Consider the following 27,798-nt stretch of genomic DNA (forward strand, 5'->3'; position numbering starts at 1 on the left):
ACAGATTGGAGTATTTGTGTTTGGTGTAGCGTTCCCTTGGGCGATGTGGGCATGTGACTTGAACCTGTGATATCGGAGTTATTAACTTGAATGTTAAAATTGTTTTTTTCCACTTCTGAAACATCTTGATTTTATTACCTTCTTACCACCCTATAATAGTTTTTATATTTGTTTTGAGGGAGAGGTAATATAATTAGTTGGCAAGATGATATATCGTATAGCAAAACATAGTCTTCTATCCGGGTAATTACCGGTCGAAGTCGGGCACAGCAATTTGTGACTTGTTCTAGATTTGTGTATTTTTATAGGTAGAAAAGCCATATCTGACCAGCGTCGATGTTAATCACCTTTCAACTGCAAAGCATCGGGATGCTTGACAGCAATTCTAATGTATATACTTATCCTCGTGTGATTCGAACTTATGAATCAACTCAAGAGTAAATCCCAAAGCATAGCACGATGTGTCAATCGCCAAGCTTCTGGGCAAAGTTTTTTCGTAATATACATTTCAAAACAAAATTCCCATATTCAACATTTCTTTAACTTTTTATTATTCTAAAAACTCGCATTGACCTACATACAGCCGAACTTTCATCTACAATTATTGTACAAAATTTGTTGAAGGTTTGGCATCTATATCATTTATCAACTATTGAGCAAGATACAAAAATTCTATGTAAATTTGTATACTGTTTTACAGCTTCCACCTTATGCGGACTAAATTGACAAATTCTTAATTTTGAGTGATATCGAAAATTGTGCAAGCAAAATTTTGTACCTTTTGAACTCGAAAATTGTACCAAATAATTGAATAAATGCATAACTTTCTAGTTGCTTTTACCTAAGATCCAAAATGGTTTGCTATGATTACTGACTTTAATTCTAGTAATAATATGTTATGGGTGCGGTGGCCTAATGGTTGAAGCGTAGGTCCTAACAATGTTGGCATCTCATGTTGAAATCTTGGTTTGAATGGCCATGCCTACAATCTCACCCAGCATTTAATAAACTAAGTAGGTAGTGCAAAACTGGAAACATTTTGCCTCCGGAGCCTTCTTTGGAATGAAAAACATATAAAATGCTATATAAAAAATACATGGTTTCAGAATTTTATATTTCACAGTTGTGTTGGGATACACTCACTAGCGTACATTTGAGAGATTATGTAACATCTATATTTACTGTCATTTTATGGTAAACCTGATTTATTGATTTGAAAATTATGCAAAAAATGATAAACATTTGGATAGTTCGGCTATTGCTATGCACCAGTAAATCAATATTATATAAAAAAAATAAATATATATATATTGCAAACTAATTGCATTTATTTTGTTCTCTATCTTGGCATTATTGATATGTTTATATGAAATTGAAGCGATATTTTAAAAATGATAATAATGATATAAAACATCAGATTCTTGCTGATCCACGTTGAAGAATTTTCATAGTTTTTTAATTGCTTTGTCAAAATTAAAATAGTTCATAGCATAAAACATATCAATTTCTTATTATATATGTTTTAGGATATTGCACATGTTCCAGTTAGAAGTGCAATCTACATTTACTATGACATAGCATACTACTTTGTCTTCGTAATTCACTCATCTCTCATCATTATCACTGACCGACAGAATGACAACTTCATCAAGTTTGCAGGAAGCAGTTGCTTACAAACTGTAAGTAACATAAATTCAAATTTATTTAGATCGAAAAGTTGTTTAGTATTAAAATGAATCAGACTCAAAATATACGTATTGTCATTTCAATAAAGTGTTTTTAGGTTTTTTATGTTTACAAATACTCCATATATATTATTAATATTCATATTTGAATTCATATTTTAATATTGATTTTTACAATTCATTTTTAAATTTTAAAACGATTTACCCAGCATCCTTATATATCTCAAATTATCATTATGATGGAATAATATTCTTCTACAACCTTTGATATTAAGCAGCATAATTTCAATAATATAATAATGTTTTTATGATTACCTGGATTCTAATGTTACAATTGTCTTTTTTTGCGTTATATTATTTTATTTTTTAATTATTCAGAAAACATTACATGAATGTGAAAAGAAGAGAAGATGGTTTCGATCTATCATCACCAAATTCTCCAGTGTCAGGAGGATCTTACAATGGTGGACATAAAACGGTAAAGTTTCTACTTTGGTTTATATTTTGTAATGCAAATTTATTATATATTTCTTCAGTGTTCCGTATCTTTGTTTTTAAAAAGTCTGTATTTAAATAGCCACCGATAAAGTATTTGCTTACTGTAAAATATGGAGTAAAATTGCTTGTGTTATAAATATTTTTGTTTTATATGACTTACTGCCTCAACCATCATTATTATTACTGAAATTATCTTTATATCAATCTTACTAAACAATATATATCAAATTCACCACATTTTTTTAATAATTCAAGTTTGGATTAGGATTTCCAATTATTAATCTAATCAGAACAAGCACTTTGCAATATCTGGTTGTCAGTCCATATCAGATTGGTGTATAATTTCAAAATAAATCAAATTTTTCAACATGGTTTACAACAAGCAAAGTTCTTTTATGTTATAGTCATGCTAGATGTCAATATGGCATCCTTTTCGGAAAAATATTTTCAACAACGATCTGAAAAGTCATGTTTGAGTTTCATCTGACCACTTAAAGTGTCATAATTATAATCAGTTTATCACAAAGCAACGTTCTGTTTTCTCGTTATTCGGAAGGATTGGTTTGTTGAATGTCAATATGTGCATAGCACTGTAAACACCAGAATGATTTTCTTATATTTTTAAGCTTACTAGGGTCTGTTGCTCCTAGAAACCATTTATTCATTTAATATCAAATATATGGATTGCTAATAACATGTTATTGATCAAGTATGGTATATGGTGTTAAACCTTTATTTAGTGTGTATAACCTATGATTCATACTTGATTGGTGTTATATGAAATAATATTTCTCCTACCCGTCAATATCAGTAATTACATTGCAATAGCTTTTGTTAATCTGATTTTAGATATATTGAAAATTGGATATGATTTTCCGAAAGCTGATAACTACTTTGCAATTAATTATTCTTTGTCATAATTCATTCTACTCTGAGAAAATTATGATCACTCACACAGTCACATTATTCAATTATTTATATACCATGACATAATATAAGGGAATTTGTTTTGAAGCATCATAATCTTGACCTCCTTTGTAATATAGTCTGTGTCATTCGTTGAATGTGGATTTGTGAGTTAAAATTCGGAACTGTGATTTAATTCAAACTTGGTATACACTGCCCAGACCATGCATTTAATATGCTTATTTGGTCTTCATTTTTTTTTCTTTTTTTCTTTGTAGCATTCAACGGTGAATTATGCGAAACTACAAGACAGAAGCTTAAAACATTATTTCACTCCACAAATGATTCGAACTCAGATTGCAAATTTGGAAGCAATGCCACCTGGTACAAAACGGGAGAAAGACGTGAAACATAATATGCGGAGAACAATGAGAAAAAGAACAACTTTTGAGGTTACAAATTATTTACTTTTCATTTATTTCGTCGAACGTTTTGAAGTACTCCATCGCGCCCAAAGCTTTTTGACACTGACATCATGTTAAAAAACATTTGCTCCTACTCTCGATTTAAAAAAAATATTGGATAGGAAATCTCGCTGTTCGCTGGCGTTTTTTTCATTCCATTTGAATACTCTGAGTCTGGCTTCCAGCTTTTAATAAATGGGAAGTGAATTTACAACTCCCAAACGAAATGGTAGTACCAAACCCCAGACTTCAAATCAGAAGTCTGCGTCAAAACTGTTTACAGATTGAGACAAAAATGTAACTCTTGTAATATGGACTTTCAACATTTATCAAGTTTGGATACATGGAAATACCTGTATCAAGGACCATCTTAAATTCAATACTTATATTATGAATATTTCAGTAGGTGCAGAGGGTATGATATAATCATTCAGCGCTATGCTTTGAACTCGATTTAAATTTATTTAGTATGGCCTTGATAAGCTACAATATCAGTTTATTCGTAACATAGCAACGCATTGAAAAATCAATTACCAGCATCTGATGTTTGTGGAAACATAGAAGCTTAGTCATGTTTGAATTTGCAGCATCAGATGTCAAACATGTATTTCAAGAAAACAGTAAACATGTCATAAAACTTGAGATGTTTGTTCTGCCAACTCAGCTAATAATCTTAAACTTTTACATAGACAAACAAATGTGCGTGTCATGCTTGGTTTGTCCGTCATAAATTCAAGAAGCTTGGTAATCTGTAAATACTTTTTGAATGACACTTTATCGCATTGTTACCTCATCCCGTAAAACATAATTTATTGAATCGTTTGATTTATTTTGGTTGTTTAAATATGTCTGTAATATATTTGTTCAATCATTTGAAAACGTTGACCTTGGCATATGGTGATTAATTAAAATAAATCAGTGAATTAATCATAATTTCCTTGTGTTACTTATGGTGACAGTGGTTTTGTTTTATGTGGCATTTGTGTTACATGCCTATTGAATAATTGTTAGAGTTAACACCTGCTTTTACTGTCAATGGTACTTTCTGAATTTAAGCAAGCTGTCACAGTCATTACGTACTTATCGACCTTGATCAGGGAATATGATATTGTGAATTGGCAAGTTTCTGACTTTTCTAAAATTCAATTGTTCTGAAAATGGCTTGAAATGCCCTTGAAATATGTAGGACTATTGTTGGCAGGAATGATGCTTATTCTCCACATTTAAATGAGGTTTTATTTGTTGGCAAATAAAAAAAAACTGTTCACAATATTTACAGTTATAATATTTATATTTTTTAGGATTTTGTTTTAACAAATGCTGATATTAAAAACGAAGCTTATGCTGCTCAACTTCGTGCATTGAGAAGTATGGAAAAAGAAACTGCTTCCAGGTAAGAATGATGTATTTGTAATTAATTTTTAATGTTCTAATTATTATTTATATTGTTTATGAAAAATGGATGCAAATTCTTTTTCTATTTCGTAATTTTACAACAGTCACGACTTACAAGCACTCACTCAGTGAATTAAATCACTCACCCGTGCCTTTGTTATCGCAAGCATCAATATTTAATTTAAATTTTATGATACTATGGAAAAGCACCTACATTCAGATAAGCTACGGAAATACGGAGCAAAATGTTATTAAGTAAGGTCTTAAAAATTGTTGCTATGGGATTCAATATTAATATTCATTTGTAGTTTAGGATATTTGTATAAAAAATTGTATTTACGTTTTTAATGATTGGATATGCAATTAGGCCTTTAATTTACAAAGTGGATAACTTTATGAAGCAACATTTTACAATTGATCCTTTTACAATATACACTATATATAAATATATCGATTTCAACAAACAAAAACTATTTAAAGAGCATTCACCATTTCACCATTCACCAGTCTGTAGAATTTTATTGAATAAAAATCATGATTTACGAATGATCATATATGGTTATAAATAAACTATTTTTGATTATCTTGGCCTATTCATGGTCCTTAAAAATCTTGTGTCACTCGATGTACCACTTAGTAGGTTTCCCACACCTGCTATTTAAAGAAATGACCGAACATATTTGCCAAGATCTTTTGTAAGAATACACTCCACTCGTCCTAATTGCCTCTTCAACTAACAATACAATGGCACGCTTGACTCTCATACTGAACAGGCTACAAAATTATTTTCGAAGTTGTTAAATGGCTTGTTTACAAGAGTTCATTTCTGTAAAAGTGCTGTAAAAAATCTCGTAAAAATCTACGTATTATATGTGTAGGTGTATAATTTTTTTGGTAAACATTGTTCAAAAAGGGTATAAAATGGTTTTCTTACTCATATTTTTTCAAATAGAAATGGTTGAAAAATGTGGTTTATGAAAATTCTGCAATACTTTAATACTATATAATACTATGCTCTATCAATACTAATATTCCTGTAAAAATGCTATAAAAAATCTCGTAAATCTGCATATTTTATAGTTATGTAGGTGTAGGACTTTTTGGTAAACATTGTTTAGAAAGGGTATAAAATGGTTTTCTTACGCAAATGTTTTTAAATAGATGGTTGGTTGAAAAATGTTGTTTTATGAAAATTCTGCAATACAAAATTTTTCAATTATAAATTTTGAAATACCCCCGAATTCAAACCACACACCAGCATACATAACTAATATTGGCTACTAATACTAGTATAACTAGTATTGTATGTTATGAAAATACATTTCAGACATACTAGAATTTGTAGTTGATTTCTTGACCGACATTATTGAAGCAGGCTCAATTTCGGAGGAAATAGTATTGTTTCCACTTTTGCATTGACTACTCATTTTATTATTCTTGTCCCATGTTTTTAAGAAGGGAAGAACATTTTATTTATTCATTATTTTTTATCATATTATCAGGTTACATCGAAAAGTTGATCGAACGGTTACATTTTCAAGAAGAACAACTTCACCTCATGTGACCAAATCTGAAGCAAATAGAATTATTGGACATGCTAGTCAGATACTTGTTGCAACTGTAAGATTTTACTATTTAAAATTGATTTCTTGCTTCATTTTTATTTATTTAAATCATTTTTTACACAAATTTCACAAAATTCACCCATGTTGTGCAGTTGAGAACTATCAATTTGGTATTGCTCACTTCAAAGAGTTTGCATTAGTGCATTCAATCATTTTATTTTGGTCCCTAACAACATGCAGACAAACAAAATTCATAGGTATCTTTATAGCGATCATAACTTAACCATAAAGTTATCACCATAAACAGTAAAAGAACACTGTAAAACAAACATCAACTATGAGAAGAAAATTAGGTTACTTATGTAAAGAAAAAAAATGATAAAAAATAATGGAGACAGAGATATTAGCATTTCCTTATTTCTCATGAAAAATAAATTACACTATGGAAGAAAGTGATCTTGAAGGAGAGCATTACGAATGTAATGATCCAACATCAATAAAAAATCAGGAAGATTAAGCTAGGTTTCAGTGCGGACAAACAATCTTAAATCAAAAGCCAAATTTGGTCCAGTAATTTGATAAAGGCTTTTGAATTTAGCCAACCATGCTAAGAACAATGGAGGCATGAAAACAACATCTTATAAAAACAATGAATTGTTTGAATTAAAAATCCTATTTTCATCAGCTCAGTTGTCAGTATTCCCGTAGTGTGTGTACCGGGTTGGGTTAGGGCATAATTTTATTCCGATTTTCCATATTTTATTTCTATTACGGTGTTCAGGGACTGTCTGTGTTAGCTAAGTGAATATACCATAATCTCATAGGTTTCAGTCCCTTTACACAACTTGATGTAAAGTAGGCGAACAAAATTAGTTACCTCCATATTGGTACACACATTTCTAGAGCGCCTAGTTGTCTATCTTCTAAACATTGAAGGCAAATGGAGGTCCGTATCTTGGCAATGTATTATATCAATAGTCAATGTTTGAGCATAGTTTGATAAATTTTTCCTTGTTTTTTTTGAATACATAACTACTAGCTCAATTTCAATTCACATACCTGTTTAGGAAACAGTTGCATTAGCTCAAGAGATTTTGAATGAGCAATATCATCATGATTCATCAAGTCATCATAAACAACGTCCCAAGTCAGCTCCGACATATCTTCCTCATGCACATCGAAATCAAGCAATACGAGATTCTGATCATTTGCACGGAATACCAGAACGTCCTCAGACAAGCAGAGGAAGATATTCATCTAGTTCAACAAACGAAAAAAGAAGAGTTAGAAGACCAAGGTAAAAAAATTAGCTTTGTATAAAAAACAATTTTTTTTTTGAATTTTCTTTATCCTATTTGTTAGATAGGATGATGTATCATATTATCTTTGTGCTAGATAAAAGATAAAAACACTCACTACTCATATGGCGAAGTACTGCCCCTTGCCCATTTTTGATCCAGATCATGTATGGAGTACTAAGTCAGTTCAATTTGTTCCTATGCATGTACATGTTTAAACAGAGTTAGAATTTTTGATAAAATTATTGTATCTTCTTTTTGGCGATCCTGAGAATTATCAGGAAAAATAATAATAACAATAACTATTTACTGACAAAAACAAGATGGTAGCAATTTGAAAATGGGTTAGAATCAGTTTTAATAATTGAGTCTTTGATTTGGAGTTCCCTATCCTTGTTTAATCTTTTGTTGCTATTGACTTCATTATATACAATCATCCTTGTGGGCGTGGCATGTGTTATATGCAGATTTAGCAATATAAAACACACTAGATAAAAGATAGAAAAGTTGCTTAATTCATCAATAATTTTACATATCAAATTCGCAAGTTATAAGGGCAATACTTGGTACGAGATATATTATGTAACAGTCAGATCGAGTATCTGGCTGTTTTGGTTCATGCATGTTCTTTATATCCAATTTTAACAGTTGTAAAGTGAAACTAAATTATTTTATCTCAGATATGCATGGGACGTTCATGGCCGACGAGTTCCTGTAGTTTATCACAAACAACAGAATAGAAGATTTTCAGATGATTCATCAACCACTGTTTCAACTTCATCTTCTCTTGATATCCGCAACTATTCTGGAAGGAAGTCTGAATTTCCAAGGTTTTTTTGCCTACTAGTTGGTTTTGTTATTACGAATATCAGTATGAATATTTATTATATTTCACTTTTTATGCGGAATACTATACAGTCAATTAATTAAGTTCAATTAAATTTCGAAGCGGCTCGATGATTGGCAATAGCATATTCAGCTAAGTGTTAGTAACAGACTCGGCAACACACCCCTTCATGGGTTCGCAGATTCAAATTCACTGTGCGAAATGATTACTGGACTCCTCGTTATCGTAGGGGGGTTCATGTAGCCCCTGGACGGTTGCGGCTTTCTCCGCTATCAAGGTTATACCTTCGTAAAAATGACTGATCGACTATTCTCATACCTGACATGGACTGGTAACCAGACGAGATGCTGTGGTTCGGCGTATGATTAATCCACATCATCAGCTTTCTTCTCTCCTGTGATAAATCTTCCTAAAACCTGAAATTAACTTATTTTTGTGTTTGTTTTCAGACCTGGAAGACCAATGTCAGCCAAAGGACCAAGAACACTTCCACAATATTATACAAAAAGAGATTCCAGAAGCAGACCTTTGTCAGCTGATGTTATTTATGTTCCTTATGGATATCAGGAGGTTGGATCATGATCACAAATTGCATGACTAACAAATCTTGTCATTATATAACAGTTACCTCATCACGCATTCATTGTATTTGTCATATGCATATATTATTTTTATTAATAGAATTTAGCATTTAATTTTTTTACTATCGTAAAACAATTCGTCGGTACATGAAATTTAATTTGAATGCATATATCGTTTTTTAACATTATATTTTATCTATATTCATTTTATTTTTAGCCATCACCACCACCAAAACGACCATCTCATCTGGATTATGGATTTGCAATTGATATTGCGACACAAACTACTGAAGATGTCGGTTCACAAACGGATACAAAGAGAAGCAAAGTGAAGGTCGGTTCTGAAAGTCATGTGATTTTTATTTCAGTGTTTGTTGGTGGATTTGAACTGTGGTTTCTTCAGATAGTCATATAGCATTCAGGTGATTACAATACTGCATTTTATTTTATTCCAACAGCCTTGGTTCAATAAAAGAAACACTGTCAATTTTTTTTACAATAAGATGCTATAATACCCTATACAACACTGTTATGTGGCTACCATTAATTGAATAACAGAAAATGTTAACATCACTCTAAAATAAAGGTAAAGGACATGCTGTATAGTTTTGTTGTTCTATTATTTAGGATTCAGGATATTCTATGATTATCCCGAAAAAGAGAAACTCAAAATGTTTTTTTTTGGTTACCGATTCCTGGAGGCTATGATAATACCTCACTAGACAATTAATCATTCTAGATACATAGCCACCACTGGTGTCCATATAGAGGCTAGCAATGCTTTTGCATATAATCACAACCTGAGGGAGAGGTTCCTCAAGGTCAAGTCATCTTTCTCATCTCTGCCTGATTTTCCTTTTACTAAAAAATCACACATATTCGCCAAACGCCGTTCAGCAAATAAACAAACTGCAGCTCCCAAAATTGCAGCAAGTAGTGTCTATCTTTATTAATACATAACAATAGAGGCAGACACTGTAAAACAGAAAGTAAACGACATAGGAAGATAAAATGACTTTATTGATTGATTTACACAGCATTTAAAATAAGAAAAAATGAAACATTCATAATAAATACAATATGTAAAATTTTCAAACCTATATTAGTTATGTTTGAAACAATTCTGTTAATTTTCCGAGCGCATTTAGTTATTTTTTAAAAACCACTATATCTCCCAATTTTATCATTCTTTTTTATTTTCAGTCAAAGCCTGATATTCGCAAATACACCATTCAAATATGGACGGGAGATAAATCAGGTGCTGGAACAAGAGCTGATGTTTATGTTGTATTAGATGGCCAAAACAGAAAAACTGAAGAAATATTTCTAACTGAAAATGTTGTTGGAACAAGACCATTCAAAAGGGGACAGGTATGTTCTCGTTTTTCACATTACTTATGTTATACTTATATATACTCAATGTGACGTTATTAACAAATATATTATGATTTCCGCTATAGTCGTTGTCTGTTGAAATGTGGATACTCCCGCAGTAAATGTACCAGGTTAGCGTTAGGCCATAATTTTATTGCGATTTTCCTTATTTCAGTTCTATTGCAAGTTGGGTGACTGTCTGTGTTAGCCCAGTGAATATACCCTCTACCCATAGGTTTCAGTCCCTTTCTACAACTTGATGTGAAGAAGGCGAACAAAATTAGTTATATTACTTCTATATTGGTACATACATACGCTTCTGGAGCGCCTAAATTTGGGTTCTCACATAGTATGTGTACCAGGTTACGGTTAGGCCATGATTTTTTTCCGATTTTCCTTATTTTAGTTCTAATATGATTTCGGGGACTGTTTGTGGTAGCCAAGTGTATATACCCCCTGCCTGAAGTCTTCCATCCCTTTACACAACTTATTAGTTACCTCCATATTGGTACACATACTTCCGGAGTGCCAGAATTTGTGTATGTTCTTTGAAATCTTGTCTTTATGAGTAATTTAGCTGAATTTACCCCAGTGTGTAAGCTACTCTTAGTATATGGATTCAACTACCAAAATTTATTGTTCAAGCTAAATTAAACCGCTTTAAGTCTTTCATTTATTGATATAATAACAACCTAGCAATCTACTATATAAGCTGTTACTTTACTTTTGCATGCATTGTATTCACTTCTGAAGGTTTTGTGATCATAATTCCAGATCGGTTTGTTATTTTATAAAGAGTAGAATGTCTAATAACACGTTTCTTTAAATTATATTTACAAGTGCAATTACTAAGCAACGCTCAGGACATAAGAAAAAGTTTGATGCTATAATACAATTTTTAATTTCAACAATGCTATGGGTTTTTCCCAGAAATGTCACTTTTGCTTGGACTTGTTTAACGTTGAATACAATATTCATTTTATGTTCAGGTCGATGAGTTCAATATTGAAGCAGATGATGTAGGATCATTAAAGCATATAGGAATTGGTCATGATCAAAATGAGAGAGGTAATATACAAGATGACCAGAAAAATATATTTTGAACATAGTCTTGTGAAAACATAACTTTTGTGCAAAGCATCAGAGGTTACTGAAACTTTTGGGTACGATCATACACAAACAGAAGTTTAAGTGTTAAATAAAATTTTTCATTTTTGCGGAAGTAATTTATTAAATTTATTGGTTTATTTTTTGGTGTCATCCTGTAACGATGTAATTCAATTTTGGATCCCAATTTATATGAAATGTTAAAATGTATTTGGTGTGCTTTGATGATAACAAATAGAATTGTACAAACAGTTTGGGGTTTGGAAATTTTATATTTGAAATTTTTCAAAAATGCAATATTATTTTTTATGTTCATTCAGCCGGAATATTTTGAATTGAATTCTCTTATTTTTAAACGTTATATAAACATTGAGGAATATGTATATTTTAGATTTCAGTTGGTTTGTTGACAAAGTTGAAGTTAGATCAGAAAATGAAACCTGGAAATTTTCATGCAGAAGATGGTTTTCTGGAAAATCCAAAGATAAAAAGACTTTCAGATTTTTGAAATTGAAAAAAGAGAAAGGTAATTTGATTTCTGATCAAAATACCCATATTAATATCCGTATTATACCCTTTCCTCTCCCCCCGACAAACAGGAAAAAAATCCTATCCTAATCGTGTTTCACAGTTGCCAGATCTCTAACTCCAGATTCTGCTGGTAGTAGGAAATCTTCTACGCGATCACATTCTTCAGTATCAAGTCATGATACTTCTGATCATCGAGATTTGAAGAAGAAAAAGTTGAAATCGAGCTCTGCTTCTAGTTCTTCTCATTCTACTAATACTTCTTTAAGGTGAGTTAAAATTTTTCAAAATCGTTCAGTCTGGGTTGTCAATTTCTTGCATATATTTTATAGTTTGTATTTTCAATGACCATCTTCATGATAGCTAATACATAGTTATAAAATATAGTTTGCAGAAATTGACCAAGGCAATAGGTTTGGTGTTAATCAAGAATGTCCAAATTTCAAATTCATGATTCGGAACTAATTCTGAATAATAATATCAACAAATCGTCGTTTTGATAAATGAAGTCTCACAGTACGTTCACAAAAGCTATCATTCAATTTCTGTATGCTATAATAGGTAGACCACCAAGGAAATCATTGACTTTTGCATTATCTAATACAGGTTGTTATATTATGTTCTCATTTGAACATGTCCTTATTTACAATGAGTTTAATATTTTGTATTTGAAATTTGAATTTTTTTTTTTACAGAATTAGATATTCAGTGTTGTTCATCATCCTTAATAAAACAAAATATGAAATCAATGTATTATAAAAAATTTCTGAATTTTTTCGTATTATTCACCATTTTACAGTGAAATCATGCTTATGTCAAATTTATTCATTTAAATTCGGTATATATCATGATTTTAAAAGTCAAAGAGTATTAAATTGGATAGGCAATGTTGAAATTGAAATTCTTTCCATAAATAGTTTTATTTTTCTTTTCAGATCCTCTCATGGTACAAGAGATAAAAATAAGCAGAGACACAGGCATAGACGTAGAAGTAGGGATGCTAGTCATACTAGTGACGCTAGCGATAGTGGAAGCGAATCCGATGATGAAAGAAGCAATTCGAAAATGGTTATTCGGAAAAAAATAAAAATCAAAACAACCAAAATGAAGACAACTGAAACTAGCAAAAACAAAGCTGTGGATGATGGGTAATATGAATGTTTGTGAAATTGAAAAACAGTGATTTTGAATCGTAAAATTTTGTTTGACCTAAATGCTTTGAATGTTTCTCAAGTTTTATATTTTGTTCTTTATCTTGTTTGGCCAAACTGACTCTAGTTTGTGATGTAAAAAGATGATACTGAAATTATTTTTTTTATAAATAAAATTTTACTTTTATTAGAATAGTTTGTTGTAAAATAGGAAGGGTCAAATGTTTTTTCATATTGAAAGATAACTAAATCATATCGCGATCTTTGCCTCTCATTGTGTCAGCCAATCACATCTTCCCAGATGCCAGGGTTATAGGTCAAAATTATTTAAAATCATAATTAATTGGGGACCTGAATTCTAGAATAATAATTTATTCGGGTATTGGCGTCATGCCTCAGTTCTTATACTCAGCAAATATTCTTGGTATATATTAAATTTTCTTCATGAATTCACTTACTTTTTGGCATATTACCAATATATTAACAATACACGTAATTTTTATTATAGAAAATGGGCAAAAAAGAGAAGTTCATCATCTAGTGATGAAAAATCTGAAAGTACCATTGAATACAGTAGTGATAGTAGCAAGCCTGTTGATGATGATGGAAAACTGAGGAAAAAATTTGAGCAAAGTCCTGTTGAAGAAAGTGTCGACTCTTCAACTTCATCGGATTCTGATTCAACAATATCTGAAGTTTCCATCGAAGAGGTTCCGAAACCAATTCCAAAATTGGAAAGAAGTGAGAGTCCGCGCATCAAAACTGAATCAAAAAAGAATTCGTCATCAGAATCATCATCCAGTGGCGAATCAGTATCAGAGAAGGAAGATATACCTGTCGCAGAATCGACGAGAAAAAATTTCACAATGGATTTACGGCTAAGTAGTAGTAGTACCTCGATCGATTCGGTCGAGGAGAAGAAAATTGACATTCCCGATCCACATACAGCTAAAGTTTCTCATGATTTAGATGACGTGTTGAAATCTTCATCGAGTTCGTCATCTTCGTTCTCTGAAGGTGATAGAGCTAATCCTGCGAAAAATCAAAGAAAGGCTTCACTTTTTGAATTGAATAAAGGAAGTGAGAGCGAATCGTCATCAAGCAGTGATGATGAAGAGATCAGAGAAAAAATTAATGATGATATTGGGAACGAAAAATTAAATGAAGTTGTGCAACCTTTAACTCTGGCAGGTACTTTTGATTCATGTATCATTCAGTATCGTAGACTTATTCATGTGATATCTGCAAATTCAAAGTTTTCTTCGATGTGCTTTCACATATTTATTAAATGCTTCATTGGAAAGGAACTTTTTTGCAATGACGATTTCTTTGAAAGTTTCTAATTGGTATTAGAATGTATTTTTGCACCATGAAAAATTTTTCGACAGTACCTTACACCAACTTCCTTTTTACTTGAGAATCTTTCACTCCAATCAGATTAGAGATGTCAAAAGAATTCAGAGACAAAATTTCAAATATTTTTCGTTGAAACAAGACATCAGACAAATTGAATAGTGCCCTAAACTTTATATTCAGGATATATTTAGAAATCGAACCTTAACCTGTAGAATACCATATTACCAGAATGTGGATATTCAGTGTTTATATCTGGTTAAAGCGTCTTCTAACCTTAAGATTTATTTTTATTTCAAGTTGCTAAACCAGAAGTAATTGCTTCATATGAAGTTCAAGGTGTGGGAAATGAAAGCACTTTTCAAACAAAATCAATTTCTGAGCATGATGAATTGTCATCAAGCAGTGAGTCTGAAAGTTCAGAAGATGGTGAGATATTTTATATATCGTTTAAAAATACGAAATATTATTGCCAACTTTGACAAGGGATGTCCATACCTAGTCTTACAATGCGGCCTCTATTTTCAGTTCTAATAAAATTCGTCATAATAATACTCTAAATTTCATGACAAAAATAGCAGAATTTAAAGTCTGAATTTTTTCACTTGTTTTATTTTTTAAAATTCTTCATTTCTCCTCCTATTTAATGCATATATTCAAAAGTTTAAACAGCTGGCGATATTTATAATATTTTGATGTGTACCCAATCTTTATGCATGTGTATAATAAGTAAATTGGTAACAAATAAAAATTGCTGTATTCCATGTGTAACTGAATCTAATTGAATGTGAAAACTACTATTTATTTGATTTAAGAAGTAGAGGGGAGATATATGGTTGGCGTGGCGATGTGGCTCAACGTGCTAAGCGTTAGGAATATGCTCGCCACCGCACTTCTGATTACTCTGGGTGGGTTTGCAGGGTCAAATCCCATGCAGGGATGGTTATGTCCGAGTGGTTCACGTAACCGCTGGTCGGTTACAGCTTCTTCCATCATCAAGTCCATGCCTCCGAAAAACGAATAGCTAACTAATCCCATACCTGACATGGAATGGTAACCGGACGAGAGGTTGTGACCGTCTTATCGTCTTTTCTCTTCCCCGGGATAAATATGTAAATCCTATCCTATATATTGGGTATACATATGAATAAATACATATGAATAAATGTTGCAAAATCAAAATATTATAGTCTCATAATTTTCTTAATGTTTCAGAACACACAATCAAGAAAAAAACAGTTGATGAAGAATTATCCAACACTAATGATGCTGCCAAGGATTTGTTATTGTCTGCTGGTGGTACAGAAATTGGGACAAATTTGGAAGAGAATCTTCATGCTAATGATTCTATAATCTACTCCGGTATGGTAATATATATATTTTTTAATAAACAATTTTGGAAGAATCTATTTCCCACTTGTTTGTAGTTTATATTCAGATGACCAGATGGTGCGGTATCCTTGAAATCTACTTTTAAAGTAATTTCAATGCATTTACTTTATTTTAATTTAAATATAATTTACTTTCAAAAAATCCAGTTACAGAAAAAATGAAAAAAAAATTATTACCTGAAATATTATTTTGAAATAGCCAACTGTTGTATAGGGAAACATGGGTGTCATGGTGTAGTGGTTGGCTTAACTATATAGTTGTCGCAGGTCAAGATAAAAAATAATTTCTTATTCATTCCGGGGTGAGGGATCTTGAAAAGACAGCTTAATCATATGCCATACCATGGCTTCTTATCCGGTCACCCACCAGTCCATATAGGGTATGGGATTAGTTAGCCAGTTATTTGGATCAGTTACGTGAACTTGATGGGGTCAAGAGCTATAATTAACCAGTGATTACCTGAACCACCGCACAAGGGCGAGGAGTGCAGAAATTCCATTACACACAATTATCCTTCATGGGAATACCTTCATGTTAAACCAGAAAAATGTCAGTCCTAAAACATTACTGCTTGATAAGAGTTTGAAAACGGCATAAAAAAAACAGAAAAATAAGCTTTCACATGAAATATCAAATATTCAACTAAATGCACTAACTATTGGTTTTAGCACCTACAACTACAGTAGAAGCATCAGTTCATCAAACTGAAGAGGAAGCACAAATACCATTGAAAAAAACCAGTGATAAAATGTATGAAAACGTTGATTCCAAATCTGAATCATCGTCATCATCAAGTAGTAGCAGCAGTTCTGATTCAGATGAAGGTGATATGAATATGTTGGCTCATTATTCTGACACACTGCCATGCACAAAAATGAAAAAGTTTCAATAAAATGAATACTAATAGAAATTCACAGGCATTGGTAGTTTTATAGATATGAAAAATATGTAACCTTTAAAAATATTTATATTTTTGCAAAAATGGAAATTGATCACTCACTAGCTGTTGCTATTCACCATTAAAAGCGTTTAAATTCATTCCTACTTCAACTTGATTACATCTCCATACTGATGATTGAACTATGTCGCTTGAATTTCCATGCAGATGACCCTTTATTTTACTTTATTATATTGTCTACCAGAACTTTTTCCCAGTATATTTTGTGCAATTTTATGCTTAAAAACGATCCCCATTCTATAGACAGGATAGTCAGCTTGTTGTGTGGTACTATAAACACTTCACTGATAAGATATTTCAAGTTCAAAATATTCACCACTTCACCTAAGAAGAATTGTGTTGAGCCGGATCAATATATTCTGGTCTTTATAAAAACACAGTGGCTCCATTTGTATCAGTAGATAAATTTCAATAACTTCATTGGAAGAGCGAAGGCATAAAACATATGATTGAAAAAACATGTAATTAAATGCCACTAATTTTAGGGTAGGAAAAAATTCATTACAATGGAATAAAGTATCACTTATAGTAATAGCATATATCATTATCCATCTGATTGATCTTTTCAAATATTTCAGACATTCTAGCCGATCAGCCCACACCAGAAATAGCAAAGAGAAAATTGTCATTGGCATCAGTTGAATTTGAACATCCAACACGTGTCAGTGTGGCTGCTCCTATGAATCCAGAGTATCTTATCACTGCTACGTCTGGAATATCTGAAACACCTGAGAACGAAGTTGCAGAAGTACATCAGGTAATAGTGAATGCCACCATTATTGGTTTAGCTTTCTTTTGCTGAATAAAAACTTTTGAAAAATAGAATATCTGAAGACGATTTCTATAATCTACTGTTCTTTTTGATTTGTTGTATTTATCATTCTTGGAATGGAATCATAGTTTTTTTCAATTTTTGCTAGAGTGAAATTCAGCATATATCACAATACTAATGCTAAATAGTTCTCATATCATTTAAAATCATTTTCTGATCAAATTTCCAGAATAGTAAGATATTCAGATATATTAGGTGTATCTAAAGAAAGTAAATCAGACCGAACCAAATTTATAGAAGTATGTTAAGTAATGATAGTTGTTAATAAATACTAATTAGTCTTTCATGGATTGGTAGACACTATTATAGTCCATCTTTTGTGTGCGAGCAATAGGATATAACTGATGATTTGTTTGGTTTGTTGTTATTTGGTTGTTGAGATGCATAATACAGTGAATTTTTTTTTTGCTGCCTTCTCGAAGTATACTATTCAATTCAGAAGTCCTGCTCCACACTAACACAAATGTATTTCTGTAACGTTTCGTCTGACCAAAATCAGACATCCTCAGACGAGTCGAAACGTTACAGGAATACATTGGTGTTAGTGTGCAGCAGGACTCCTGAATTGAATAGTGTAATCATGTTTATTCCTGCTACAGCATGCTTGCAGTATTCGCATACGGATCCACTAGCATAAAGGCATAGAGGAAGGATAGGTACCGGTAGTTAGTCTCGCACAACCCAATTCATAATTTCAATTTGATGTATTTCGTTGTATTAAGATAGGAAATTTTCTCTGATGCAAATTCAACTAAAATAATTACAATAATCTAGAAGTTCTAATGACCATTTTCTATTTTTTAATCTCAACATCTTCTTTCTAATATTTCAGGCCCAAAAAGTTGAAGTCATGCCAATTGTGTCTGAAGAAAATCAACAAAGTAAAGATTCTTCTGATGAACTGTCATCTTCTTCATCTAGTGGTTCTCATAAAGAATTGTCTTCGTCTTCATCAAGTGAAGATGAGGATGAGAATACCGAAAGAAGAGAAACAGAACGAAGTAAGAACTGTCCTTCCAAATAAATATTATTTCCTTGCATATCGATAGATATCAGTGTATGCGTGTATAGAGCGTGTATATTGTATAAAAAAATCGCCTAGGGCTGTGGTTTCCAACCTTTTCAATAGTGTGAACCCATTTGGTGACATGCCTGTAAGTTGTGGATTTTTCAAATAAACCCTTTGTACAAGTGATCTCACCTAAAAACAAAAGCTTCTGATCAAAACTGCACACTGAAATTGTGTTTATGGCATGGGTACTGATATAATATGGGCTCTCCCAGGAACATTTTCTTGTATAGATAAGCTACTCAAGAAAAAATAATTTCAAAGTACCATTGAACTTTAAAATTTGACTACTTGAATATTAGAAGGATACAAACCTGGTATGTATTCGTCCCCTTAAGGAAGTTCTTGTGTTGGCCTATGATAACCTGGTTTATATAGCTGTCATCCTTTTCAATCTATATCAAAGGTAACGGTACTTTAATTAACAACCCTGCAAAGTTCAAGGACTCCCAAAATTTTCCTGGGGCTTTCTGTGTTTCCCTGGGGCTTTGGCCGGGTGATTAATGAGGTTCGTATTTTGTAATTTTGGAAACTTTACTGAATTTCTAATCCGAAGCTTATGATTATTTTCAGCTGAAACTCCATTACTGAGTAACATTTTGGCTGCATCAACTGTAGACCAACAACCAATTTCTCAATCTGAATCTATAACTAAAGAAACAACAACTAAGATTGAACAAGATGGTGATATTTTAAAAGTTCATATTGAGGTGAATTATAAAAAAAACAAGCTCACTCTTAAACACTGAATGGAATGGATTTTATCTCACATTTATAGGCGATAAGAAACGAATTATGATAAAGACCAGTTGAATACCCAATTAAAACTTGCGTAGATTTGTATTTATAGTGTACACCACAGAAATCAATAGCTATCAGGGATATAGACTCTAACAAACTGAATGGTAAACAATGGGTTCGAAAGCACTGCAGAAATATTTTTTTTTATTGATTTATATACGAGGTGTGGCTAAAAAGAAACGAGACTGACGTCACAGATTGCGCAACACGATTAACCATTGGTAATCAACACTTTTACAGTGTGGTGTAATATGTGTTCTTTGTTCAACAGCTTTTTTGACACAATATCGCAATTATTTTTGCTCTTTAGGAGCCATAGGTGAATGTGATTAATTGCTTGTTGAAAAAAAAATTGCCGTGCGAGATCTGATTGAGTTTTTTGGCGATAGGGGGTTCAATTGCAGAATGACGATTGAGCAATGAATTAACATTAAATTTTGTGTCAAACTTGGAAAAATGCATGTCAACTGGGCAACATTTAATCGTTGAGCTTTCTGCTCCTCAGTCAACAGCCTTGGCACCATTTTGGCACTCACCTTTCACAAGCCAAAAGTGTCAACCAAACTGGTGCGAACCGTTTTTTTTTGTCTTTTCCAACTTCGCAATGACGCGAATTGTTGAGCGACGGTCGCTGCGAATCAACTGCCTTTCACAACTGAACTCACAACTGATACCTTTTCGATGTTGGTATCAGTTGTGGAAGTGCAAGGCCTTCCTGACTTCGAATCATCCTCCACATCCTCCCTGCATCCCACAAATCGCTTGTGCCATTCAAAAACTCTTGTTCTGGACATGGAAGAATCTCCATAAACATCACACAATTTCTTCAAAGTCGCAGTCGCCGTTTTTCCAAGTTTGACACAAAATTTAATGTTAATTCATTGCTCAATCGTCATTCTGCAATTGAACCCCCTATCGCCAAAAAACTCAATCAGATCTCGCACGGCAATTTTTTTTTCAACAAGCAATTAATCACATTCACCTATGGCTCCTAAAGAGCAAAAATAATTGCGATATTGTGTCAAAAAAGCTGTTGAACAAAAAACACATATTACACCACACTGTAAAAGTGTTGATTACCAATGGTTAATCTTGTTGCGCAATCTGTGACGTCAGTCTCGTTTCTTTTTAGCCACACCTCGTATAATGTACATATGATACCAGCATGAAATTGATAAAGAGGGCAAGTGAGGCATCTAATGCAATCTCGATATATAATGAAGATTTTGTTGATCTTACCTAGATAAAATTCTACTTTGATAATGATTTGTTCGCATCACATTTGTTATTCATCTTTAGGGGATGCCTGATGATACTTTCAAGTTTCTTACTCTTAAACATTAACACGCTATTTTAAATTAGTAATTTTTTATTTTTTTATTTCTCCACTCTTCAGTGAATTCAAATTTTGTAAATGGTGATTTTCATTTTAATTCATCTACTTCGAATGAACTAAAAAGATATTAAAATCACTATCTCTTTTTAGCAGGAAACGGTTATCCCTCCAGAGCCTTCATACTCAGTTGAGGAAACAGCGCCTGTGATAGTTGCGGAAGAAAAACAATTGGAAACGAAGGAGAAAAGCAGTTCTAGTAGTTCATCATCATCTTCTTCATCTTCATCTGAAGAAGAGGAAACTGCGGAAGAAATTTTGTTGAGAGGAAAAGATATTCATCAGTCTGTACTTGATGATGATTTTGACAGAGTGCGAGAATTGGTCGAACGAATTCCACATTTGAAAGAGTGAGTTAGATTGTTATTCCATGTTTTTATTGGGGAAAGGAAATCTCATGAAAATCTATATTCTAAAAATAGCAAACATTATTCAGCAAGGAATTGGTCTTGTATAGGCTACCATACATGTGTTCATCTATGATCATCAGAGCATGTTGTGTTATCAAATAATTCTTGTCGGTGAATCATATCCTGAATTTAACCATTTCATAAAGTTAGTACTCAATTTGCTACAGAGAGGAGAACCTATCATTTACCTTATTCATTCATTCATGATAAAAATCTGCAAGGTGGCTTTATGATATGACAAATTGGGGTTTATCATCCAGTTATCAGACAATGCTATGTAAGGGTACTGGTTCAATTCCAGTTATTTTTGATACATAGTTGTGGTTTTATTGAAAAAAGTCATAATCAATCAAAAGTTATACACTTGTTTCTGTGTCATTTCCGTTCTATAAAAAAGTAAACAGAAAAGGAAAAATATTTTTTGTCCAATCTAGTACTCTTGATGAAAAAGATTGGACTCCTCTACACGTCGCTGCTGCTAATGGAAGATTGAGAATAATCAAGGTATAAAGTTATGATATTTTAATAATATGATACGATTTTCATATTTATCTTAAGAGAAAGTAGCATCTATAAGATGACTTAACCGCATGTCGAACCACATCCACTTGTCCTGTTACTTGTTCAAGTCGAGAATGAGAATAATCAATCATTTTATGGTGGAGGTAGTCGTAACTCAAAACCTACATACGTTTATGTGGATTACCCCACAATGGCGGAATTCAAACAATCTTATCTCACATAATTATCCACCATGGGATTCCAACCTGCTTAAAAGTAACCAGTGGTGCAATAGGAGGTTTCTAATGATTAGCATGGTTCGTCGAGTTTCGTATTATTTATATTCACTTTGAAATTGGCATATTTTTTTACAGTACCTTGCGGCGAGACGCGTCAACTTGAACTCAGAAACAATGACAGGATATACTGCTATGCATCTTGCTGCTATGAATGGACATGTTAATTGCATGATGGTAAGCAGGAGTATATCTACTTTTTAATTTTGTGTCATCCAGAAATGACCAAAAATAATAATAATATTGTATTTTATGATTACACTATATGTCAGCGTTTCCCAACCTTTTTTGGTCGCGGACTATTTTCTCACCGGCGAAAACCTTAATTTAATACTGTATAGTTATAATTTTTTTAGTTGTCTAATGTTTGAATACATGGCATACATGCATTATCTGTTGTCTTTATAGGCATTTATTGATACTCCCGTAGTGTGTAACAGGTTAGCGTTAGGCCATAATTTTAATCCGATTTTCCTTATTTTAGTTCTATTACGGCTACGAGTTCGGGGACTGTCTGTCCCTTTACACGATTTGATGTAAAGTAGGCAAACAAAATTAGTTACCTCCATATTGGTACAAACACTTCTGGAGCACCATTTATTCATGTTATCTGTTACCCTGTGGTATTCTAAAACCCATACACTGGAAGGTCATATACATTTGTTTTCAGAATTATAAGCAATGCCTTGCTTTTAAAATTGATGGTTGTGATTTTTACTTCTTTAACAAGCTGTCACGTTTACTGTTGCCACATTTTTGTATTGTAGATATTAAAATCCATGAGAGTTTCAGTTGAATCCAGAAATGTGGAAGGACAAACACCATTGCATTTGGCATCTATGAGTGGACAGTTAGATGTTGTGAAATGGTTGATTAATAATAGAGTAGAATATAGAGCGAAAGATAATAATGGAAGGTTATTTGAAAAATTTTGAATATTTTTCTCGTTTTATTCATCTCAATTTATCATTTTATCAATTATTTTATCGTCTGATGCTGATTATGGAGTCAAAATAAACTTATATACCTAGCATACACTTATATACTCCATGTCAACAATAAAAATGCAACAAACAATAACAGTACTTATTAAATATTTTAGCCTCTTCATAATATGGCCTTTATCTTGGAGTTTTCTAATATAATAGCTAGAATTTTGAAAACTAGGATTAAACCATTAGGAACCAATGACATATGATACATGCATGTAGTGGAAAAAATACTATTCTGTAATAGCCATGAATTCCCCATTTTTGATTATAGATCTGTAGCTGACTTGGCAAAACAAAATCACCACAAGAACGTGTTGGACTTCATCAAGGCTTATGAAGTAAAAATGGGAAAGATAAATAGGTATGAATTTGTTATTTTAGGTATGGTAGATTTTTTATCCTGTGTTTTCGATCACAAAGAAAATGCAGGCAAATATTATCATTGGTCAATTTCTTAATATTGTTGATAATATTAGATGAATATGTATTGTCACAACCTTAATTCACTGATTGATAGTTGATTTCCTTTTCAGGATATTAGATAAAGTTTCAAAGTGTCTTTCTCACTTTAGAGTTTATGTTTTAGTGACCGGTGCTGTTGAGTTATTTTTACTTTCTTCTTTAGCAAATCTTCATCTAGTTCTTCCTCATCATCGTCATCAAGCAGTTCTTCGGAATCAGAAGATGAAGTTAGTTATGTTTGAATTTACGAGTGATGTTTGAGTTTGTATGTAAAACTGCAGAGAGATTTGTGATTGGATAGAAACGAATACCAGTTCATAGTTTTCTGAATTATTAAAACAAATTTGCAATTTGCCAGGTGAACATTTACCGCCTGTGATAAATCTTATTGAAATATCATGACTCAAACTAAGGTTTTCTGCAATGCCATTCGAGTTAGATTTATTGGGCAATCATGAAGTTTACAGTGTTCTGCAGTGAAGTGCCTGTTTTCACATATACCTAATAAATATATTTCTCTACTTCAATTTGATTCTCAAATTTTGATACAAAATTCTGATTCAACGCATACAGAGAAATTGAGACGATTTTCAGCATTTTAATTCCACAATGACTTTAGCGATACAAACCTCTAATTTTAAATTCTAGATTGACCCGCTTCGTTCTGAATCTCACGCTTCAATCGTAAAAAAGAGAGAAGAGGAAGAAGTGGAACAGAAAAGGAAAATGTACCAGGAACAACAGAATAAAATGTTGAGAAGGAAAACTAGTTTTTTGGAAGAAATTCGGATGGAAACTGAACAGGAATTAGCTGGAAACTTTGATTAATTTATCTGTATACATTTAGAATGAGGGAGCTCCTGAAGTATGTGCACCAAGATGGCGCACAACCTGATAACCCTAACCTACCAGTAGGTAGGTTATCAGGTTGTGCGTCATCTTGGTGCACATGCTTCGGGAGCACCAAAATATGTAGTACTTTATGTGAAGAAGATTCTACTATAACACTTTTTAAAGCTGAAGGGCAAAAAGAAAATTTAATTCAGCTCTTTATTCTGAGCTATTATGAAATACAAATCAAACTCTGGCTAAGTTAAGTTCACAATTGTGTGTCTCTCTACTACTCCGAATGCAAAAAAATGTGGACCCCATTATATTATGAACAACTTCAACTATGAAACTTTTATATTAGCCAATATTAGCTTTGTTCCAGTTAAAAATTCGGACTCTCACTCCCGACTTTGGGATGTCTGAAATTCCGGTAGTTGGGTACTAATTTTTTGGTACTCCCGAAGTATGTGCACCAAGATGGCACACAGCCTGAACCCTAACCTGGTACACATACTATGTTCATGTTGTGCGCCATCTTGGTGCACTTATTTTTGGAGCTCCAATTTTTTTAATATGTATTGAGATCAACCTCATTTTTCACCAAAATGAAAATATCCAAACCAGATTTCCAATGCATGATTTCAATACTACCAAAACGCATCTACGCTTCTTCAGTCCTGGTTTTAAAGGAATTAGTCGCCCATTGAGGTAGAGGATGGGCTATTAATAGTATATGGCATTGAAGCATGTTTATACATAACTCATACTTGTTGGTAGATATAATTTCTAACAATAATAAGGTATTTTAAATGTGCCATATATCTGGATCAATGTTTTTTTCCTCGCATTGTTATATCAAAATATACATGAAGGTATTATTCACATAGAGCATTTGAAAGAATTTCTAAAATGACTTGCAATTGAGATTTTTTGTTTTTATCCAATAATTTAATCATTCTTACTTCTTGTCTCAAATTTATTTTGTATCATGCATGTACAAGCAAGATACAGAATTAAAATTTGAGCGCATGTGATTTTGCTTAGATGCAGTTATATTCTTTAATCATAGAAATTTAATTTTTTATATATATGTCCTGATTACTTTTATGTAAAACTTAGCATTCTATATGTAATGTAACTTTAACTATATAAACTAAATATTTGTAGCACTCGGCCAATCAAAAACCACCACTAATAATATAGTGTCTGAGGCAAATAAAAACTTTGTTTCATTTTAAACAAAATAGTTTCCATAGATCATTTGGCTAAAATAATATTCTTGCTGGTATTAAAAATCAAATTCTTTCATTTACACATGATTATATATTTATTTTACATTACGGATGTGCTCTGATAATCTGAACGCTAATATTCATATGTAAAGGTGTGACAATTTCTTTCATAAACATTGAGTGGCGTAATAACATGCGATAGATGTTCCATCAATGAGATATAGAAATATTGCTTTTTTACATATTGAAGCTTTCATTGTGGCATTTCATCAATTTTGCAACCACCAAATATTTTCTAATCAATGAATTATGTATTTTATTGTTTGCTATTAATCCCATATTTAAATTAGCTAGTATGTCCAACTTCAATTGCTTTAATGTTATCTAATTTTCCACTGTGTAGCTGATTCATTTCATGATTGCAATAGTTGTATTTTGTATAGTAAGATAATTTTATTGCATTTCTCGTTCTCGCACTTTACACTGTAAATTTATTAGGCACAGAGTGGCAAAATGCAATGCTCTGCACTGAAAATGATTGGATATTAATGAGGAATTTTGTTTCGAATTGTACTTTATAATTGGAATCAGGAATTTCTACCCATTTTGGCCTATTCCATAATAAGCCGAGTTCTAAACATGTTCGTATTAAATAGGGGATGGTATGGATGCGAGAATTTTATTGTTGTGTTTAGTCAGCAACCTTCTACTTTACCCAGCATGGACGTAATGGCCATAAAAGTGGGTTCTCGATCATTGTCTCCAGGAGCGAAGTGATGAATATTCGATTACTCTAGCGAGGTCCAAACAAGTTAAGTCGTTAATTTTAGGAATTTGTTTCAAATTATCATTAGCGCGATATACAACAGATATATATATTACACTTTAAATCTCCTACCTTAAAAATCCACTACCTATTTACTAAGCTATGGTTATAGCCACAAGAGAACAGGTAATAAATCCCTTCAACAGTTTCAGTTATAGCTAGTGCTAGTTCAGTCATAGCTAGTGTCTGAATTTATATTTCCCTCATTATCCATCATCACCGTTTATCTTCGTTCAACATATTTATTGCTAATTTCGTGCTTATGAAAATGCTTTTTTCACATCTATATATATATAGGTTACAATTTTCACGTCAACAATGCAAGCTTTTTGTAAATTTGTGTATACATCGTCAATCTCTACTTCAGATGTTATCACTTTTCCTTTAATTGGATAATAAATCTATTCTGATCTTTGTAGCAATAATATATTAGTATTGGATTTTCCAAGGGGCATTTCTTATCTATAATGCAGCGTTTTCCAATCTGTTTTGGTCGCGGACTATTTTACCATCGCGGGAAATCTTTGTGGACTCAAGGTGAGTTAATTGCGTAACCGAATTCTGTATGAAGAAGCAATAAAACCAGAAACAACAGAATTTTAACGAAGTCAGTTTATCATCCACATTCACAAATTTCAATGGGAACCATAGCGAGGGTGCTCCATCATTGAGACATCGAGAACTGCTCGCTCAGACAAACTCAGAAGCTAATTTGCGATCACTCGTGACGATTCGCTGAGGAAATCATAAGAAGGAATTTAAAACTAAAATTTTCAAATCAATTCATTCTGATTATAATCTTTCGTGTCGGCTCTGAATGTTTCTATCGCCTTCGTACAATTAGACAAACTTTATGGCTGGCTCCTGAATTCGCTGTCATTTTTCTGTTTGTATTTTTCTATCGAGTATATGTTATTTTTGCTTCAAAACAAAACCTCTGAAATGTTGTTACTGCGTATCTGTTGAAATCTGATGGAATTCACATAATGGTATTTTATATTGAAATTAATATTTCGCTCAGAAATTTTTATAATGTTACTTTTTTGTTATT

At 32.3% G+C, this 27,798-nt stretch overlaps 1 protein-coding gene across 2 annotated transcripts; it reads left to right on the plus strand.

The window, feature by feature from the left end:
* Positions 1 to 1,527: 1,527 nt before the first annotated feature.
* LOC120341242 (uncharacterized) lies at positions 1,528 to 27,171 on the plus strand. 2 transcript variants are annotated; one of them, XM_078119931.1, is made up of 28 exons: positions 1,528 to 1,679; positions 2,064 to 2,163; positions 3,368 to 3,541; positions 4,855 to 4,946; positions 6,451 to 6,568; positions 7,581 to 7,810; positions 8,492 to 8,641; positions 9,108 to 9,228; positions 9,457 to 9,573; positions 10,443 to 10,610; positions 11,603 to 11,681; positions 12,112 to 12,246; positions 12,352 to 12,517; positions 13,184 to 13,396; positions 13,908 to 14,590; positions 15,053 to 15,181; positions 15,968 to 16,114; positions 16,813 to 16,968; positions 17,681 to 17,859; positions 18,767 to 18,935; positions 19,577 to 19,713; positions 21,291 to 21,547; positions 22,042 to 22,111; positions 22,483 to 22,581; positions 23,172 to 23,320; positions 23,668 to 23,757; positions 24,022 to 24,085; positions 24,507 to 27,171. In XM_078119931.1, the coding sequence occupies exons 1-28, from the start codon at positions 1,636 to 1,638 to the stop codon at positions 24,684 to 24,686; spliced, it is 4,416 nt and encodes a 1,471-aa protein (XP_077976057.1). In that variant the 5' UTR covers positions 1,528 to 1,635; the 3' UTR covers positions 24,687 to 27,171. The 2 variants fall into 2 exon arrangements, with proteins under 2 accessions (XP_077976057.1, XP_039265654.2); XM_039409720.2 differs by having other exon boundaries at positions 21,294 to 21,547.
* The last annotated feature ends 627 nt before the right edge of the window (positions 27,172 to 27,798 follow it).

Source organism: Styela clava, chromosome 14, assembly GCF_964204865.1.
Source record: "Styela clava chromosome 14, kaStyClav1.hap1.2, whole genome shotgun sequence".
NCBI classification, from domain to species: domain Eukaryota; kingdom Metazoa; phylum Chordata; class Ascidiacea; order Stolidobranchia; family Styelidae; genus Styela; species Styela clava.

Excerpts from the sequence above, each read along its gene's own strand:
- LOC120341242 (XM_078119931.1), top strand. The coding sequence starts at position 1,636 with ATGACAACTTCATCAAGTTTGCAGGAAGCAGTTGCTTACAAACT. Across the intron at positions 1,680-2,063 it reads GAAGCAGTTGCTTACAAACT|AAAACATTACATGAATGTGA; the intron begins GTAAGTAACATA and ends TTAATTATTCAG. Across the intron at positions 12,247-12,351 it reads GAAATTGAAAAAAGAGAAAG|TTGCCAGATCTCTAACTCCA; the intron begins GTAATTTGATTT and ends CGTGTTTCACAG.